Below are 21,666 nucleotides of genomic sequence, written 5' to 3'. Positions count from 1 at the left end.
CAATGTAAAGGCACTGGTTCTTAGAAAAGCATCAGAACCTGATATGGTCCAGTCACCTAGACATGTCTAGATGAGGGAGAGCTAGTTGTGGTCCCAGCTAGGAGAGTCTGGAGAGATTCAAGGCAGGACACCAGTGAAAGAGGTCTTTCTCATGTCTGACCTTGGGCATTTTAAAAGACATCAGCAATGTATCCAGTAAGTTGGAGAGGAGTTTGTGGTCTTCATCATCTTCTCTGTGAAGATCATGGCAATCTTGAGAAACACAGGTGAAGTAAAGGACAATCCCACATTCCATCACTGTTGGGTGAAAAGGCCTAAGAGAGCTTGACCTCTGAATGGTCAAGACTAGAATTAATATGTATAAAGTACACTGTCATAAGGATGGAAGACACGTACGATTAATCTTCACCGCTTTCTTACCCTGATGTGTGAGAACGAGAGGTTAAGACTACTTACTCTCAGTACATAGCTTGGGAAACAAGTTGAAGATTACCCTAACAGGGAGTAAGATTTACCCTGTGCTTACCATATTGAACTAGCTGACAAATATTTTGTGTAAATTTTGCCTATCCTAAAGGAAATTAAGGAGTTATTTAAGGATATATTTGCTTATACATTTTGTTGATAGATGTATTTTGGCTAGTTTTGAATTTCTGTTTTTGATTTTGACATGGTGACTTTTAAAAATGGTGACTTTTTAAAACAGGAGTAACCATCGCAAGCATAACACGTGCTGTACAACTCTCCCGATGCAAGCTCACCTTTCCGTGGTGGGAGGGATTTCATGGATTGGCCTTATGAGAAGATTACCATTTCTCGTAATTCCAGTCCATGAACGAAGAACTTGGCAATTTTTGTTTTAATGGAAATCGTGTGTATTTCGCAAACATAAGGTAATGGTAAAATTATCAGGAGTGCAGGATCAGCAAATACTGAGTTTTACATTTAGATTAACCATTTGTCAGAAATGATGATCAGGAACACAAGCTTTTGTTTTTGTGTTTGATTTGATTCAAGCAGTTTTTGGACCCATTGTCGCAAGCTTACAACCTTAAGTTGGATTCTTATCTGTAATGTATTGATAGATTTGGTTGTATGTAAATGGAGACTAATATTTCCTTGTGTGTGTAAATGCTTGTTTACATGTAATCCATTAAGGCTTTGCAAATAGTTGTTGTCCTCTAGAGTTGTAGATTTTGTACTACATATTAGAGCGATTTCAAATTTTGCTGTATGGCACAAGACTCATCTTCTGTAGACTGAAAGTTGGCAAAAAGGTTTTGAAAGTGAAAATTCCAGGTATTTTGCAGAATTAACCGGAGCGTGTTTATCACCTTATGTAATTGTTAATTATTGAATATATTGTTTAGTAACATGTTATACTGATGGTTGTTCTGTTGATACCTTTAACTGGTGGCTATAAATATCCCTTGAGGTGTGACAATGCTTCTAAAAGTCTTGAGATGTGTGTGACCTTACATCCTGGCTTGTTAAATAGCAGTTAATTCTGTAGACCTGGCAAATTTTATTTTTGTATTTTTGATACGTGTTTTAAATACCAGAAAGATATTGTTTCCCTTTCATGTTGATGAATGTGATACAATAAAGAAAAAGAAAAATTACACTTATTTAATTAGTCCTCTTTATATAGAATTATAATGTATTTAGGTAATTTTCACCTCTAATCTATGGACTATGTACTTGAATTAACACTCGCTGGTGTTGTAGATAGTGTTTCTGTTTGGTTGTTTGATGAGCCAGTATTCTATCTAAGCTCAAGGTCATTTTATAATATAACAAATAATTTGAGGTTCTTGGTATCTGCACTGATCAAGGTGGCCGAAAGCAACATAAGATTAGAGGACAGGGGACGCAGCACCTAACTCTGGATGGGGATCAGTGTCAAGGTAGGTATCCATAAGTTGCATACCCAAGGAGTCACTCATTGGGCCGCAAGTTCGATTCCTGGGCATAGGAGTTCACTCGACGTGGTTCGGAATTCACATAAAGCCGTTGGTCCCGATGCTGTTCCATGCAACGTAAAAACACCATACAGACACACACACGAAAGACGTACGCTTAAATGTATTGACGCTGACTGCGCGCGCCAATGGAATGGAAAGGGTAGAGATGACGCTGAATTAGGCTATTAGAGCCTAGTCTTGTGGACGCCCTTTCAGTCCTTAATTTTCCATCGATTTTAATAAATATAGGCTCATTGGAAAGCTCTTAAAAATCTCTTTTAGATGCATTTAATTAAGCGTGTAGAAAATAAGGCATGCAGTTTTAAGTAAAGATATTCAGATTGCTTTTTCTACTCTACAGTTCCCAATTTTTAATGTAAATTCTAATAAATTTATCGTTGGTTAAAAGCTCTTGAAAAGCACTTTCCAATGAAGCACGTAAACGTCTACAATAGAAATAATCGTGCATGCTATTTGCTGAACTTGATGGGTTCATGTCTTTGCCATGGGGTTGTGTAATAAATTTCACCTTTAGTAAAGCTCATCGAACCCCTTATATCCTTCTAAGCATCAAAGTCTTTATACTCTACTTTGCATTTCATGCACTACCCATGTCTTATCACCTTGCTATCCAGTCTGTGTCACCTAGGGATTAACCTTATCCCCATGATACAATGGACCTAATTGCAATCATGTCATTATTACAGAAAGAAACTTGTTGATATGAATAATTTATTTTTACTGATCAATTATGAATGTCAGTCATATTAATATTAATCATTTTCGGTATATTTTACATGTATTATCATGTAAACAGAAATGAGTAGATTGAATAATGTGTACTACTAAATTTACTTTAACACAATGCAACAAATGTCATAGATGACAAATATTGTCATGGAAAATCAAGAGATTACACTCCAATATGGCGAGGTGGGCATTGTGATACGAAGCTCAATCCACCCTTTGCAATGGCGGCATGCTGCACTCGGCGATTTCACGCATGTCCATTCCATGGAGTCACTCATCATCATTGCATATCAATGGATGTGCTGACATTGGATATAAAGACACCTAAGGGGCTGCTTTTAAACATTTTGTGTTTGTTGGGGAGGGTGTTACTTTGACAGCCAAAAATCTTTTCAGTAAAACCCTTGCTTATGTCAACACAACTGACTAGACAGAAGACCCAAAGTACGGCTCTCCCGCTTGGTCAAGACAGAAAACCCAAAGTACAGCTCTCCCGCTTGGTCAACACAAATCCACCTATGCCTTTTTAAGCCACTTGGTTGTAGTTTAGGCTTCGGTGTAACCTATAGAAATTATCACAACAGCTGGCGCTCTTGGTGCCGAGGATTTTCATCTGATTATATATGATTTCGTCCTCTGCTGTTGCAGACCTGAGTAATACGTTTGGAAAGAGTAAGATAAAGAAACATAAGCTCGTATCATTTTTCCCCTCGTCGTTGAGGGTTTCTTCCTCATGTTTGAGGAAGTCTCGAAAGATTTCTCGCAAGAGGAAAACTTTGGTGAGGATTGAAGAAGAAGAATTTGGGGAGTACATTGGCTCCGGTAAGAGAAGCGAGGTCTCCTACTAAAATAAAGAAGACGATTCAAGATTTTCATTCTCGACAGTAGTGTGCGTGACACCCATCCTAAACCTCGTGAATTGATAAGCAATGATCGTGCTGCTACCGTCAGATTCTCTGAGGCTATAACTTCAGCTTCGTTCAAACTATAATTAGGAACTTAGGCGGCCATATACGACAGAATACTGCATTACTGTTGGTTGACCGATTTCACCACAAGAAGAACAACCCATCAATACATTGTCTTCCGTTGTTGTTCTGGTATAACTGATGGTAAGTGTCTGTTGTCCCCTGTGTTGGTAGGCAACATGATCGATATATTTTCACCACATTGTTCGACAGCTAGAAAGAGCCGCTATTGATAATGGTATGCATATGTCGTAATTCAGAAACATCTGTATTTTTATATAGGGGATTAAAGGTACAGAAGCGCACCGTATAATTGTAGGTATTGCCAGTCGGAAGTACCTAACCATGTTGGATCGAGCCAACGGGAAGTGTTCGAACTTTTGAAGTATAGCTAAACTTTATTTCTTAATATTTGTAATGGATGCTGAATAAAATTCATGGGGCTAAACTCCAACTCGAGCTTGAAAGGGCCAGAAAACTTAGTTTTCAATTTACTTTGGTAAGATTCTTACCCAGACTCGTATACTACATTTTCAGCGATTCAACGTGTGCCTAAAACAAAGACAAAAATGTCACCCTTCTGTCCTTTATGTTCGCTCGTAACATTGACAGTTCATAATAGAATTTATTTTGATATGACATTTGACGATTTACGCTAATTAAAAGAAGATCGTACTGATGAAATCATGAACGCGTTTAACCAAGGCCTGGATAGTAGACGCAGAAACTTTAAGCTTAATCTATTCAAATACAATTAATTATCCCATCCTGTAGTTATGTCCCCAACACAAAATCGACGCGCCATTTAATATGGAATGAAAATTAGTATATTTTTTTCTTTATTACACCCGAGTACGTAAACACAAAATCGTCGAAGCACACTTCCTACCGGTTGATGTCAAGGACCTTAATTGTGCCGTTTTTAGCAACCCAAGGACGCTGGAGGATATATATATATATATATATATATATTATATAATATATATATAATCTATATATATTATATATATACAATATATATATATATATATATATATATATATATATTATATATATGTTAATTACCGATAGACTATGGGATGCTTATTGTTTTCAAATGAATAACTTGTAGAGCTATTGCCTGTTTATGTTTCTTGACTTGACTGCTACTCTCTCTCTCTCTCTCTCTCTCTCTCTCTCTCTCTCTATCTCTCTCTCTCTCTCTCTCTCTCTCTCTCTCGCTCTCTCTCTCTCTCTCTCTCTCTCTCTCTCTCTCTCTCTCTCTCCTCTCCTCTCTCTCTCTCTCTCTCTGTCTGCCTAAAGCGCTTGCCAAGTCTGCAGAGCTGTATCGGAAATCCGCTACAGAAATACGGTACACGTACTTTCCGTCACGATAAGTCAGAGAGGCAGGATTACCCTGTCACAAAGGAATTTTAAAATAATTTTAGTAATTACTCGGCTTCCAGGACACTTACGTTTAAATTCTCGCCCTGCGTGACTGCGCACTAGCATATTTTCCCATTGATAGACATTTAATGCAAGGGAGGGCGCCCATAAGAACACTTACTCATGATGAAGCAAGGCCGGTGTAGGCCATACCTCATACCTCCACCAGTCATGCAAGATGACGTCATTAGTCGTCTTACTGGTCAGTGAAGTGTTAACTACCAGCCACTTAAAGACACCCCAGTCACATACTGTTTTATCGTAATCTTATCGGGGACGTTAACTTATCTCTTGGAGAAAAAAGACAGTGTGTGTTGTTTGATTTCATCGAAAAGTCTTTCAGCTGCTTCGGAGGATCGCACGCAATGGAGGTGAGTGTTGCAAAATGTTCCTACAATAGCTTGTCGTCCGCAGTTAATAGCGGTCTGTCGACTTCTAGAATATTATTGTTATGAGCCCATTTTGTTACTTTCCCCACAAATCTCATTGAAAATAGCATTGACAACAATTTTCCAAAGTGATTTCTCGATCGTTTTCAAGGTGATTATTTCATTCACCTCGGTAACCGTGAATGAATAACAATATCAATTTATACGGGAAATGAAAACGGTAGTAAAATTCTAGTCAGAGAGAGATGATAGCCGATGTATTTTTGATAACAGGAACTAAAATGAACTTCTTGCAGATCACGTGATCGAGGACTAAGATTTTAAAGAGAGGGAATGAACGGAAGGAATGAAATGCCGCAATCGCTTGCCAACAATGCACTTTATTGCCCGCAGAGAGAGAGAGAGAGAGAGAGAGAGAGAGAGAGAGAGAGAGAGAGAGAGAGAGAGAGAGAGAGAGAGAGAGAGAGAGAGAGAGAGAGAGAGAGAATGGGCCAGACATTGTCACTGCAATGTGACTTGTGACTCACATTGCGTCTCTCTGTCTTCTTGAAGATGTTATTTTCGAGTCTTTCATTTAATTAAGGAAAATCATGTCTATGCAACTGTCCTTTAATAAGTCTTATCAATTAGATAACACAGTTTTTCGCTCTTGTATATTTGCCCCTTTCTTTCCTTGACAGTTTGAATTCAATGGATTTTCCGTAGAAAAAATACTTATATTTAAAACATCTGACAAACAATTTTCGTTGACATTTGCAATAAAAAAAATGTTACTCTTAAGATAAACATTGCATACCTATAAACAGCAGGGTTGCCAACCCCTCTCTCCATTGAAGAGAATGCTTGAATCATCACAAAAGAAATTTAGAATAGATGTAAAATGTTTTTTTATTGCAATTAAACTATTAATACGTAAAAATTAATGAGAAATAATAATCATTAATCGTAGTTATACTCGTCATGCGAAAATTATCACAAATATACGTAATGGTTTGGTCGAGTGGACGCCAGGAAAAATGCCCGAATGTCGCAAAGATAACAGCTAAAACATTATAGATAAACATCAAACATATAAAAACATTATTTCAGACAAAAATAAATTAATTGTGCTTGAATCTCATTAAAAAATACGTAATGTTTTGGTCGTGTTGACGTCACGGAGGTTGGTTAGCCTGCTGCGGCTATGGTAGCTAAACCAGGCGAGTAGCAACCGTGAGTATCGATTTTTATTAAAAATGCCCCACAAGGAAATCATTCCTCATCTTCTAACCTTTTAAGGGAAGTGACCCGTGGCCTAAAGTTTCCTCTAAAAAGGTTTCCACGTCGGTACAAAGGCGAAATAAGCCACCAAGGGACGGAAGTGATGTGTCGCAGAGGTCTGTAAGGTCGACAGACAGACGAAGGTGCAATAGACCTAGACCTATATTAAGAAGGACGATTCGCGGAATTATTATGATTATTTCTCTAACAATAACCTATTTGTCTCGTATTAACCGAGAATTAAGGAAAAGTAACCAAAATAACATTTAAATTAATGTTAAAACTGATAGGCTACCTAGGTAAAATCTGCTCGTTATTTTTTAATCTTAGGCCTATGTCGTGACCTAAGGTCACGATGACCCCGAATGTTGACCTTGTCTCTCGTCGTTATTTTCAAGCTTAATTAGACGTTATCAGTCGTATTTGAAGCTTCAACTGATTATTTCTGGCGTTTTGTAGGCTAAGCTTGAAATGACCATAGGCCTACCTAGCTTTACCTAGGGTAGAAAGCTGTGGGGTCCAGAGTGGACCATGTACGATCAGCGTGGACAATCCCAAAAAAAGTACATTATAACGCGTCCTGACATCGGAGATGGGCATCAGTCGCGACTTGTTCTTGGTGAGAAACGGAGCTAAAGACCTCTACTCTCCTTTCAAAGTATTTTCTCCAAAGTTAGAAATTAAGGCCAAATTTTAAGATTGAAACAGAGGGTAGTGAAAACGGTCTCGAACGTACTGCAAATCTCACCAAAACGCGTTCAACATTTTTACTTACAACTCGAGGTATTTAGAAGATTGACGCCATCTTGATGTTTACGGAGTCGCTTGTGTCAATAAACTAACCATTTCCTGTGATAAATCCGCACACCACTTGTGCCCACAGACGCTGGGGCACTTTCATCACAACAATCGGAAAACTTTTCCTCACCAAGTAAACAACTGTTTTGTAGAAGACGACGACGAAGAGTGCACTTCGATGATTTTTTAAATATATAGTAAAACATCAATATTTTACATATTTATGATGATTAATTTGAAAATATTCGTTATTGAAAAAGTAACTCTATTCTGACTCATATTTAAGTACCTAATTATTTTTTGGAATTAGAACGTTCTTTTAAGTCCTGTATTATGACGTCACGACATCTTGACTTTCGTACCTATTGTAAATAATTGCTATACTCAACTTTCTTGCAGAACAGTTTACCAGTTATTCATGCAGATTATCAGCTTTTCATGCAATTAGTATAATCGTAATGCGCATATATATCTTTATAATTTACTTTTTTGATATATGAAGATGTTTAACTACCGGATTATCGCCGTAGTGTGATGCAATCGTTTTTGGTCCCTGGGCCTCTGTTTTCGCACCATAAGAAATTATGGGGCCGAATTTGCAATGACCAGAAAGTCGTTAAAAGAGGAAAGTTAGCATTGAGGGGCATATGTTTTGATTGAGAAAAATACAAATTTATTCAACAGCTAGCTTGTAAAAAAATACTTGATTACAAAAAACTTGATTGACAACTAAGCAGCATACCTACTATGGGTTTCAGAGACAGTGCAAGCACATTTTTGGGCAATACCTATTTCTGTAACGAACACTCGTATCAGAACAAGATTTTGCTATACTAGTGCATTACACCCAGTGCCGTAATTTATATGGGTATCGTGAATCACTAATTGTAAAGAATAACAACACTTGTCCTTGTACCAAGAGACAAAAACTCCATTGTGTAGAAAATGGATACGAACACGCATATAAAGCTCCACCTACCCTCCCCCCCTCCCCCTCCACCGCCACCCCTTTCCTTCGTTCCTTCGCCTTCCTTTCTCTCTCTCTCTCTCTCTCTCTCTCTCTCTCTCTCTGTTGCCATTCGGTATGTGTTGACCCTCCAAACTGGGTATAAGACTACACACAAAACGTGGAAATTGGTGAAATTAGGCTATGTATTGGAAGTATATATACATAAATATTAAAGCAATTTTATCATTATTGCATTACTATGACAACTAGAATTCATGGAAACAGTTTATAATAATAAAACAGCGTATGTGTGAAGCCTCCACTAATGTGGCAACGATGATTTTGCCATTCTTAGCATGCAAACATTAAAGCATGCAAACATTAAAGGTTACACTTATTTCTGGCATACGGTTATTAAAGAAATTCAAAATACTAATATAGACTGAAATCAATGAAAAGTACTAGCTAAAACAAAAAAGCAAAAAAAAAAAAAACATATAATTCACTTATCCGTAGTCGTTCCTCTATGGATTTCGGCTGCCAGATGTACGAAAACGTTAGAAACATTTGATTGTATCTACTTTAGAAATATCTGTAATTTTTCGGGGTAATTTGGTTGCAAAAATGGGATAATATACATGAATTAAATTAAAATTTTTAAATAAAGTAAATTTGAACTAAACGAGTAAAGTAAACAATTTAGGGAATAAAACTTTGCAGTTTCGTCGTCTGCTGTTCGTAACTGTGTTTGTGGCGCGCACGCTTAGGAACCAGGAACAGCAACTGGTTTAAAGTGCAATGTGGAGTGAACCGAGACCAAAATGTGTATAATAACAATCAAATAAGCACTGTGGAGTTTCAGTTGTGATGGCAGTAAGGATAAAAACCACCGATTACAAGGTAAGAATGAATTCAGTTCAAACCATGACCCCGGGAATAAAAAGTTTCATACTTTCAGTAATATAGGCAACAAAATGTTGTTTTATTGTGCTGAGTACAACTGCATTGTTCCGATACGTAATACAAACCATCGGTCCTTTAACAATAGGAAGTAGCTAGCGGCAGCTGAACGGTCGTAAGCTTCGAACAAGGGGGAGAACGGTAGTTAAACTGCTTGTCCGATCGTCGCGCGCCGCGCGACTGGGAGGTAAACAAATCACTTTTGCTTTCGGCCGTGTGTGGGTAAGGACGTGTTCGCCATCGCTCTGCCCGCTTGTCGTTTGCTTCAATTCTTGAGTATTTGGTTTCTATTTCTGTGTATCAGGAGTGATAGTAAGTACTTTTTTCTCTTTTTCAATTGATTACAATGAGTGAATCAGAGGAAATTGAAATTTCACCGCGCCCTCCAGTCGCCCGTAAGATTGGGTTCCCGGGCTGGAGGGACGTAAATGTGGGGGGTTCAGGTCCTTTGTGGAGGTGGACCCCCACGAGGTTTGTACTCGTTGTCGAGGGCGAGAGTGCTCTCGTAACGAGCCATGTATGGTTTGTATGAATTGGTCCGAGGCGCAGTGGGTGCTGTACGAGGGCAGGAAGAGACTTAGGCCGGCCAAGAAGTCATCGGAAAGTCCAGTGACTCCTTTGGTGACGGACACTTCGTCCTCTTTCCTGCCTCCCGGCCAGCCCCCACGGTTTGCGCCTTCCCCTGCGGGGGGGGTAGCGGAGTCCTTTTCCTCTCTCGATCCGTCGAGTGTGGAGGAGGGCGCCCGCTACCCGGACGTACAGTTGTATTCGGGGTCTTCTGGTCCGCTCTGGGGGGAATTTTCGCCCCCCAGGCGCGGGGAAGCCCCTCCTATTAACCCGACTCTTGCTTCCGCAGGTGTGCCAGCAGCGAAGGACGACTTGGGACAGGTGTGGGAGTCGCTGGGACTGCAGGGAGTGCCCAGCATCCAGGGGTTGATACAGCGGTTGGCGGGGTCGGCCGTGGTCACTCATGGTGCGGTGACCACCACGACGACCACATTAACTACCCCTGCGTATGAGATGCCACCACATCTTGTATATACGCCTCACATAATGTCGGTGACACCCACGGTGGCAGTACAAAAGCCAATTGCCGCCGTTCCAAAGAGGACGATGCCACCACCACCTGGATTTTTTCCTTTGCCGACCCCGGCCGACTTCCGCTGCCCCAAGAGTACCCCACCTGGACCTGCCGCCAGTGCCACGGATGTCGGTGACTGTCGACAGGACGCCTGGCTCTCCCTTAGTACCTGCCGTGCCTGCCGTACCTGTGGCCGCTCCAGCGACTCTTTCCATTTCAGGTACACATTCAATTTCAGATGTTCCTGCTGTTCCTGCTGTTCCCGGACCTGTTCCTGCCGTTCCCGCTGCTGGTGTTGCTGTAACAGTCTCAGGTCCTTCCGGACAGGTGCAGTCGGGCCCTGTTGCTTCGGCAACTGCCCCGGCTCCCTCCTGGATGGAAGACCTGACGTCTGTCCTGCGGAGCCTGGCGAAGAAGAAGAGGAAGAGGAAGAAGGTGTCGTCATCGTCTTCATCGTCTTCTTCGTCGTCTGCTGCCTCTCCTTCCCCTTCGACTTCTAAGGCCAAACAGCCGAAGAAGAAGAAGGTTGCCTCCTCCCCCCCTAAGAAGACTCCTTCGGGATCTTCTAAGGGCCCGGCTCGCTCAGGCGAGCTGGGGAGCTCTTCTGCTGGTCCTCCTGTTCCTTCGGGTGCGGGGCCCGTCGCTTCTTCTGCAAAGAAGAAGTCGACGGGGACCAGAGGTGCATCAGCTTCGGCTGGTGCGTCCTCACCTGGTACTAGTGGTTCTGCCGCTAAACCAGGTTCCGTCTCGGCTGCTTCTCGTTCGCGAGAAGCACCGAGTGGACGCTCTTCTAAAGAGGACCGTCCAGCCAAAGTTTCGACGACCGAGCTCGCTCGCCGTCAAGACAGCGGCACGGAGCAGAAGACTGGCGAGAGTCGTGCACACGACTCTACGCCAGGCCACTGGACGCTCTCGCAGCGGACCAGCCGGCTGCTCGGGCTGACGTGACGGTCACTGACCGGCCACGGGTTGAGGCGAGGAAGGAGTCCCACGGCCGCCGGTACCAGCCACGGCTAGTACCAGCGGTTTGACGCCGCCGAGAGGACGCTGGCCGGTCTCGACGCGAAAGGGAGCCTAGCAGGTCACCCGTCCGCCGCTCCCGATGGGGACCGGGCGGAGACGGTGACCAGCGGCAGCTCGCTGACGCTAGAGAGCGGTCTCGACGTTCTCAGCCGAGCCAATCGCCCCAGGCGAGCGGCGACGCTAGGCCTGCTGCTAGACCGTCACCGCGGGTTGACGATCGGCAACAGCCCTCTACGCACGCTGGTCCTGCCAGCGAGCGCGGGGGGAGCGTCAGGTCTGCCTCTCCTGTACCTTCACCTCCTCGGGCTTATACCGGGAGGAGCGTAGGTACCAAGGAGCGATCACGAGAGGTGCGCCGCTCGTGACCCCAGCTATGACGCCCGTACGGCTCAGGCACGGTCTTAGGACCGACCAGGACGTACGCGCAAGTAGTTGGAGGCCGACCGTCAGGGGTCTGTCGCTGTTCCTCCTTCTGAAGGAGGAGTATCGAGGGATATGCTCTTGTTGGAGGGACTGGACGGTCCTACTCCACAGGACGCTGTGACGCCCGAGATACAGAGGAACTTCGCGGAAGTCATTAAGCTGATGCGTCTGCATAATGGCCTCGCGGAAGGATCGCCGCTACCACCATCAGAGCCCACTCCCGGCTCGAGTCATTTTGGGGTCCCAAGAGGGAGCCCAAAATGATGATGGGGTTGCCACGATCAGAGCTTGCGGACTCAGTCCTGGATCAGGTGGAGAATCTCGTCTCAGGACGGGAGGACTCGCTAAAATCCGGACGGTCCTCTAAGCTGCTTCCTCCTCCTCTACAGCGCAGAGGCGTTTCTACGTGCCATCAGAAGACCCGATACTGCCGAAAACAGGTTAACCCGGAGTTAGCGAGGCTGACTCCAGGTGTGTCCCTGCAGCAGCTTCCTGTCGGAGAACCTATGGTTCTCGCAGCAGGAGGCACTTGCCCTGGAAGCTACCGCTATGGCGCATTCCAGGCAGTTTTCCTGGTTGGATTTGTGGTCCCTCACAATATCCAAGGTGGCGGCCGGCTCCGGGAGTTCTGCTCTCGAAGACGACGCTTCCTTCAGGAGACTGTGCCAGTCTGGAGGAAGAGCAATCTCTTACCTCGCCCATCAGACTGCTAACCTGTGGGCCAACTTGGTTCTTCGGCGTAGGGATGCAGTCCTTACCCGAGTGACCAAGGGGGCTGGGCGTGAGGCGGCACTCGGGCTAAGAAATGGACCTCTTAGGAGTTCCCCAGCTCTCTTTCCTGGAGAGATGGTGGACGCTGCGGTGGAACGGCGGCGCACGTCGACGAAGTGACCGCTTAGTCCACCAGGCAGTCTCGAAGGTTTTCTGGGCAACCTCGAGTAACTGCGGCCAAACCAAAGAGCTTGGCTAGCGCTTCCACGGCGGCGAAGACGGTTGCACCGTCCAAACCCCGGTGTGAAGACTCCAGTTGTTTCGACTTCTGCGAGAGGAGGCCGCAATCAGCCTCCTCCCAACCCTCCCTTTCCCCGAGGAGGTTGCTGGAAAGAAGTCGAAACGAGGAGGGAAACGCTAGGGACGGCGTTCCCCCTCACCTGCTGCCGGAAGTGGGGGGGTGCCTGGCGAGCCATTGGGCGACTTGGCAGCGCTACGGCGCCGAGAACTGGATAGTAGACGTCCTTCGGGAGGGATATCTACTACCCTTCGAGTCTCGGCCCCCCCTCATCTCCAAACCGGTCCATCTACAGACCTATGTCCGGGGATCAGCAAAGGACAACGCTCTTCGACAGGAGATCAAGACCAGCTGGCGAAACGAGCTGTAAAATCGTGGAGGACCAGTCACCAGGCTTTTACAGCCGCCTCTTCCTAGTGGAGAAGGCATCGGGGGGTCTGGCGCCCGGTGATAGACCTCTCTCCCCTGAACCGCTTCGTTTGCACGACGCGGTTCACGATGGAGTCGGCACGCTCAGTGCTCGACTCGATCAGGGGAACGATTTCATGCTTTCGGTGGACCTGAAGGACGCGTATTTTCAAATACCCATCCATCAGTCCTCCAGAAAGTACCTCCGCTTCATCTTCGACGGGACGGTGTACCAATTCAGGGCACTTTGTTTCGGTCTCTCAACCGCCCCACAGGTGTTCACGCGAGTGTTCACTCTGGTGTCGGCTTGGGCCCATTCGAACGGGATACGTCTTCTGAGGTATCTCGACGATTGGCTGGTCCTGGCGAGCTCCCGCTCGCAGTTGCTACAGGACAGAGATCGACTCCTCAAGTTTTGTCGCGATCTGGGAGGGGATCGTGATAAACTATGAGAAGTCCGATCTCGAACCCAAGCAGAAGATGAAGTACCTGGGTATGCTGATAGATACGGTAGCAGGGCAAGTCTTTCCCGCAGACTTGCGTATCAGCAATTCAGGGAGGCAGCCGGCCGGTTCCTGTCGCGGCAGGAACAGGCAGCACAGCAATGGCAAGTCGTGATCGGCCATCTGTCGTCACTCGAGAAGTTAGTCCCTCACGGGCGTCTTCACCTGCGGTCTCTCCAGTGGAGGCTAAGGGGAGAGTTGGTCTCAGGCCAAGATCCTCCTTACTTTCCCGTGGCTATCACGGACAAGGTGAGGCAGGACCTAGCCTGGTGGCTCGACGACAAGAACCTCTTAAGAGGAGTGCCCATACGCACTCCCCCCCCCCGGAGATGCTTCTGTTCTCAGACGCATCGACCGAGGGATGGGGCGCACACCTGGAGGAGTTGCTGACTGCAGGTGTGTGGGACCATCACGAAAAGCACCTTCACATCAATGTCCTGGAACTCAAGGCGGCGTTCAACGCTCTCCAAGAGTTTCGGGACCGCTTGGTGGGACACTCAGTGGTGTTGATGTGCGACAACACCACAGTAGTGGCTATGTCAACAAGCAGGGGGGGCTAGTGTCTCTTCCGCTCCATCAGTTGACGGTGCAGGTGCACGAGTGGGCCACGGCTCACTCGATAGAGCTGTCAGCACGCTACATTCCAGGCAAGAGGAATGTAGTAGCGGACAAGCTCAGTCGTCGGGATCAGGTGATAGGGACCGAATGGTCTCTACACCAAGATGTGGCGGAAAGGCTCTTCAACCTGTGGGGGCGACCGGTCGTAGACCTGTTCGCCACCCGGCACAACAGGAAGATCCAGGTGTTCTTCTCGGCCGTGCCGGACCCATGGGCCAGCTGCAGAGGACGCTGTCCAACACCCCTGGGACAACCTCTTCGCTTACGCCTTTCCTCCCTTCTGTCTGATTCGGAAAGTGATCAGTCGAGCGCTGGTCCACTCCCAATCTCAGAATGATCCTGGTGGCTCCCAAACGGCCTCAAGCCGTTTGGTATCCGGACCTGCTGGCTCTTCTTGCAGACGCACCGAGAGAGCTACCCAACTGGCACAACCTTCTAGCCCAGCCACACGTAGAACGGTACCACCGAGCAGTCCAGTCCCTTCAACTTCACGGCTGGCTGTTATCCACCATCTCTTGCGAACGAGAGGCTTTTCTCGTAGCGCAGCAACAAGAGATGGCTGGACACGTCAGACAGTCCTCTGCAGCTGTAATACCAGGGGAAGTGGGCCAGTCTTCTGTGGTTGGTGTCGTAGACAGGGTCTGTCTCCTCTCAGAGCCACTCTTCAGCAGGTAGCGGATTTCCTCGTGTTTCTTCGCCGAGAGAAGCTTCCTCTCAGTACCCACAGTTAAGGGATATAGAGCCGCTCTGGCTCTCGTCCTAAAACTGAGGGGACTGGACATCACGAATTCGTTCGAGATATCCTTGCTAATGAGGAGCTTCGAAAGGTCTTGCCCACCCAGGGAACTCAGGCCCCCTGCGTGGGGACGTGACTCTCGTCCTTAGGAGTCTGACTCGAACACCGTTCGAGCCACTCCGAGAGTCGTCAGACAGGGATCTGACCCTCAAGACCCTCTTCTTCTTGCTGGCCCTGCATCGGCGAAGAGAGTAGGGGAACTACATGGCCCTTTCTTTTGATGTTAAACATACCAGAGGCTGGGGATCTGTGACGCTCGATTTCGTCCCGAACTTCGTAGCTAAGACTCAGAATCCGTCGATCCCTGACGACAGGTTCGAGTCTTTTCACGATCCCCTCCCTGCTGGACTTTACAGATAACGATGCGGATGAGATGCTGCTTTGTCCTGTGAGGGCGCTACGGCGCTATCTGAAGAGAACTCGACATCTCAGGCCTGAGTGTCGACGCCTCTTCGTTAGCACTGGGGTCACCAAGAAAAGAAGTCTCCAGAAACACGCTTTCTTTCTGGCTACGTGAGGTGATCAGGAGAGCGTACGAAGCTGATGGTAGCGACGACATCCGTACGCTCCGACCGAGAGCCCACGAAGTCAGAGGTATCGGACCCTCCTTAGCGTTCCGTAAGAACTTCTCCGTGGCGCGGGTCCTGAAGGCAGGTGTCTGGGCCAACCAGACCACCTTCACGTCCTTCTACCTTCGGGATATTGCCCACAAGTCCTTGGATACTTTTTCCTTGGGACCTGTGGTGGCTGCTCAACACGTTGTGTAAGCTTACCCAAGCACCCGAGCAGGCAGAACAGCATCGATTCCTGGTATGACTGGGAGAATGCATGTGTGAATGAGAGAGTGACTGGCTTCTCTTCAACCATCTTTTTCTACCTCTACCCTGTGGGCAGAGGGATACGGTCGTTACCTTGCTGGGAAAGGAAGTCAGATGCAGGTAAGCTATTCAACAGAGCTCCATCCTATCTCTTTAACTAGAGATAGGAGTAAATATCCACCACTTCTCCAACAAGGGGAGAAGTGGATGCCAACATGAGACAAAACCCATTACTTTAATTGGCTCATGTAAGGAAAAAGTTCTTACAAATGCTGGTACGAAGAGATACGCTTGCCTCTCTCTTAGTACTCGGACCCAGAGGTCTGACCATTGATCCTGCGGTGCACACCCCGATCAATCGGACAGAGGCTTGGATCCCTCCCTCGCTCTTACGACCAGGGAGGCATTCCAGGGATGGACGAACACCAGTCTGTTCATCAAAAGACTCAGATTCCACCCACCAAGAAGTGAGTCTTCCTATTGTTAAAGGACCGATGGTTTGTATTACGTATCGGAACAAATGACAATTTGTCGAAAATTGCATTTTTCCTAACTATACAAACCTGAGGTCCTTTAACATAAAGTCCCTCCTCATGCCACCCCTCACTCTGCGTATTTTGCATGGGCCAAAAGCAAAAAAGTGATTTGTTTACCTCCCAGTCGCGCGGCGCGCGACGATCGGACAAGCAGTTAACTACCGTTCTCCCCTTGTTCGAAGCTTACGACCGTTCCAGCTGCCGCTAGCTACTTCCTATTGTTAAAGGACCTCAGGTTTGTATAGTTAGGAAAAATGCAATTTTCGACAAATTGTCATATTTTGAGTAAGATCAATAAACGTTACATATACGCTAACATTGTTCAAATGATAGCTGGGAAAGATGATTTTCTTCACTGATTAAAACCTGTACATCCCACGGTAGCCGCCATATTGGATTTCAAAACTGCCTTGAAAACATATTTTACGAAGAGCGTCACATGCTTATTTTAGTTCGTATGTGGCTTTCATATATCACATTATGTGACGAACTTCAATCTTTTAAATGGTATGCTTGGAGTTGTAATTGTATTCTTGTTTCACCATTTAAATATCGAGTGAATAAGACCTGAAAACTGTGATAAGGGTGGGTAGCCGCTGATTTTTCCCCCTAAGATTTAAACAGAGGGTAGTGAAAAGGGTGTACACAGCAGTCCAAATCTCACCAAAACGCTTTCAACATTTTTACTTACAACTCGAAATATTTAGAAGATTGACGCCATCTCGATGTTTACGGAGTCGCTTGTGTCAATAAACTTCCCGTTTCCTGTGGTAAATCCGCACACCACTTGCACCCACAGACGCTGGGGCACTTTCATCACAACAATCGGAACACGGTCCCTAATCGGCTTGTTTGTTAGTAAACAACAGTTTTGGTAGAAGACGACGACGAAGCGTGCACTTGGATAATTTTTTAAATAAATAGTAAAACATCAATATTTTACATATTTATGATGATTAATTTGAAAATATTCGTTATTGAAAAAGTAACTCGATTCTGACTCAAATTTAAGTAATCATTTTTCCGAATTAGAACTTTCTTTTAAGTCCTGTATTATGACATCACGACATCTTGACTTTCGTACCTATTGTAAATAATTGCTATACCCAACTTTCTTGCAGAACAGTTTACCAATTATTCATGCAGATTGTTATCAGCTATTCATGTAATTGTTATAATCGTATTGCGCATATATATCTTTATTATTTACTTTTTGGATATATGAAGATGTTTTACTGCCGGATTATCGCCGTAGTGTGACGCAATCGTTTTCGGTCCCTGGGCCTCTGTCTGTTTTTGCACTATAAGATATTATGGGGCCGAATTTGCAATGACCAGAAAGTTGTTAAAAGAGGAAAGTTAGCATTGAGGGGCATATGTTTTGATTGAGAAAAAGGTAGATCTAGGGTACTTATTCGCGGCGACCTAGACTATGGCAGTTGCGGTTTTTCTATGCAGTTTTACCTACTGAACAAGAATTTTAAGTAATATTTATTCGGACAACTGTAATTAACCCCCCAGGGGCCAGTACTAAACACGGTGAAATACATTGGACGGCCCCCTAATGGATGTCGTATCCGCGGTTATGTTCCTTGCAGTCTGTGTGGACTGCTTCTGTAGAAATACCGAGAAAAATACAAATTTATTCAACAGCTAGCTTGTATAAAATACTTGATTACAAAAAACTTGATTGACAACTAAGCAGCATACCTACTATGGGTTTCAGAGACAGTGCAAGCAAGTTTTTTGGCAATATTTCTGTAATGAACACTCGTATCAGAATGAGATTTTGCTATAGTGCATTACACCCAGTGCCGTAATTTATAAGGGTATCGTGAATCACTAATTGTAAAGAATAACGACACTTGTCCTTGTACCAAGAGACAAAAACTCCATTATCCAGAAATGGATACGAACACGCGTAAAAAGGTCCACCTACCCTCTCCTGCCCCCCTCCACCACCACCCCTTTCCTTCCTTCCTTCGCCTTCTTTTCTCTCTCTCTCTGTTGCTAATTGGTATGTGTTCACCCTCCAAACTGGGTATAAGACTTACACAAAATGTGGAAATTGGTGAAATTAGGCTATGTATTGGAAGTGTGTATACATAAATATTAAAGCAATTTTATCATTATTGCATTACGATGACAACTAGAATTCATGGAAACAGTTTATAATAATGCATCGGCGTATGTGTGAAGCTTCACTAATGTGGCAACGATGATTTTGCCATTCTTATCATGCAAACAGTAAAGGTTACATTTATTTCTGGCATACAGTTATTTAAAAAATCAAAATACTAATATAGACTGAAATCAATGAAAAGTGCTAGCAAAAAAAAAAAAATATATATATATATATATATATATAATCCACTAATCGTCGTCTGCTCCGCGATGGTTTTTGGCAGCCAGATGTACGACAAGTTAGAAACATTGGATTGTATCTACTTTAGAAATACCTGTAATTTTTCGGGGCTAATTTGGTTGCAAAAAAGGGATAATAGACATGAATTAAATAAACATTTTGAAGTAACAAAAGTAAAGTTAAACTAATTAATGAGTAAAGTAAACAATTAAAGGAATAAAACTTTGCACCTCATAAACAATGTCGTCGTCTGCTGCTCATAACTGTGTTTGTGGAGTGAGCGCTTAGGAACCAGGAACAGCAATGTGGTTCAAGTGCAATTTGGAGTGGATTAAGATAAAAAATCTGTATAATTACTATCAAATAAGCACTGTGGTGTTTCAGTTATGATGTCAGTAAGGATAAAACCACTGATTTACAAGGTAAAAATGAATTCAGTTCAAACCATGACCCCGGGAATAACAAGTTTCATACTTTCACTAATATAGGCAACAAAATGTTGTTTGTTCATGAAACTTACCCAGCAGATATATATATAGCTGTATTTCTCCGAAGTCCGACAGAAATTTTCCAAAACGCCCTTCCCAGCACCAACGGCCCCAGTGGGTCGGGCCCAATGGTTGGGTTTAGTACCCATTCCCGCCGCTGGGAGGCGGGAGTCAGGAACCATTCCCATTTTCTATCCAGATTTTTTCTGTCGCTCGTAATGGAAACACCTTTTTTCATTACCTCCGACCAGGATTTTGATTCTCCATTGCCGCTTAAGTTATCCTAATTATCTTTTTTGAATGATTGACTTGGATGTGTGGCTAGGCATACGCTATCGTAATTTAATTAACCTTTGTTTAACTTGTCTGAATCTAGTTCGGCTAGTTTCAGACTGTGTTGTCTGCACAAGTAAGGTGAGGCTACCGAAAGTGTCGGTAAATCCTCACTTGGTATGCACGGGGGTTGAGAACGTTTTTTCTTTATTGTAAGATGATGTAAGACGTGTGAGAGCTTGACTGATTCCGAAGGGAAGACAGATGATTCGTATGTGGTCTAGTCACATTGTGGTCACGCTCCCGTTGACAGATCATCTAGAACTCACCAGCTACATAGGTCACTACCTTGCTGGAGACTCTAGTAAAGCAGTAGCAGACTTGGGTGACAATAATCACGAAGTCAGCTATGCTAACAAGTAAGGAACCAAGATGTCAATCATCTGCACGCAATGTGTTTCCTAAAATCCTTTTCTGTCTCTCCTCACCTCCAAAGGTGGGATTCAGCTATATATATATATCTGCTGGGTAAGTTTCATGAACAAAATGATATTGTTAACATACAATAAAGTTTGTTCATACTTACCTGGCAGATATATATAATCAAAGTACCCACCCACCTCCCCTCAGGAGACAGTGGGAATAGAAAATCTGGATAAAAAAAGGGAATGGTTCCTGACTCCCGCCTCCCAGCGGTGGGAATGGGTACTAACCACCTGGCCGACCACTGCGTGTGCCGGGAGTTTTGAAATTTCTGTCGGACTTCGGAGAAATACAGCTGTATATATATCTGCCAGGTAAGTATGAACAAACTTTATTGTATCTTAACAATATCATTTTTATTGTGCTGATTACAACTGCAATCTTGAGTAAGATCAATAAACGTTACATATATATGCTAACATTGTTCAAATGAGTGTTGGGAAGGTTGGGAAAGATGGTAGATTGTCCGTGATTAGACCGGCCAGCCTGACGATAGCCACCATATTGGATTTCAAAACTGCCTTGAAAACATATTTTACGAAGAGCGTCACATGCTTATTTTAGTTCGTATGGGGCTTTCATATATCACATTATGTTGACGAAACTTCAATCTTTTGAATGGTATGCTTAAAGTTGTTATTGTACTTTTTTTTTCACGAATTAAATATCGAGTGAATAAGACCCGGCCAGCGTGATGATGGTGGATCGTCCGTGATTGTTTACCCTATACAGTACTAATAGGGTAAACAACCGCAGACGATCCATCATCATCGCGCTGGCCAGGCCTTATTCACTCGATATTTGATTGGTGAAGCAAGAATACAATTACAACTTTAAGCATGCCCTTCAAAAGATTGAAGTTTCGTCAATGTAATGTGATATGTGAAAGCCCCATGCGAACTAAAATAAGCATGTGACGCTCTTCGTAAAATATGTTTTCAAGGCAGTTTTGAATCCAATATGGCAGCAATCATGTGGCTGGCTGTTCTAACCACAGACAATCCACCATCTTTCCCAGCCTACCCAGCACTCATTTGAACAATGTTAGCGTATATATGTAACGTTTATTGATCTTACTCAAAATTGCAGTTGTAATCAGCACAATAAAACAACATTTTGTTGCTTACTTTAGTGAAAGTATGAAACTTGTTATTCCCAGGGTCATGGTTTGAACTGAATTCATTTTTACCTTGTGATCGGTGGTTTTATCCTTACTGCCATCACAACTGAAACTCCACAGTGCGTATTTGATAGTAATTATACACATTTTGGTCTTAATTCACTCCAAATTGCACTTGAACCATGATGCTGTTCCTGGTTCCTAAGCACTCACTCTACAAACACAGTTACGAGTAGCAGTTGACTACAATGTTTATGAG

At 44.2% G+C, this 21,666-nt stretch overlaps 1 protein-coding gene across 8 annotated transcripts in view; it reads left to right on the top strand.

The window, feature by feature from the left end:
* Nucleotides 1-1,874: 1,874 nt before the first annotated feature.
* LOC135199537 (tax1-binding protein 1 homolog) overlaps nt 1,875-21,666 on the top strand; it is an 83,011-nt gene continuing 63,219 nt past the window's right edge. For 4 of the 8 annotated variants that reach the window (XM_064227688.1, XM_064227687.1, XM_064227681.1 and 1 more), the window contains exon 1: nt 1,875-1,907. In XM_064227688.1, coding sequence (XP_064083758.1) covers nt 1,890-1,907 — 18 coding nt within the window. In that variant the 5' untranslated portion in view covers nt 1,875-1,889. Of the gene's footprint in view, nt 1,908-3,801; nt 3,827-5,079; nt 5,479-6,596; nt 6,709-6,815; nt 6,873-21,666 lie in introns of those variants that run through there. The other 4 variants (XM_064227683.1, XM_064227682.1, XM_064227684.1 and 1 more) reach the window with 4 other exon arrangements.

Source organism: Macrobrachium nipponense, chromosome 25 (genome assembly GCF_015104395.2).
Source record: "Macrobrachium nipponense isolate FS-2020 chromosome 25, ASM1510439v2, whole genome shotgun sequence".
In the NCBI taxonomy this organism is placed as follows: domain Eukaryota; kingdom Metazoa; phylum Arthropoda; class Malacostraca; order Decapoda; family Palaemonidae; genus Macrobrachium; species Macrobrachium nipponense.
The sequence above is the reverse complement of the archived record's forward strand: the minus strand, read 5'-3'. Positions and strand labels throughout refer to the sequence as shown.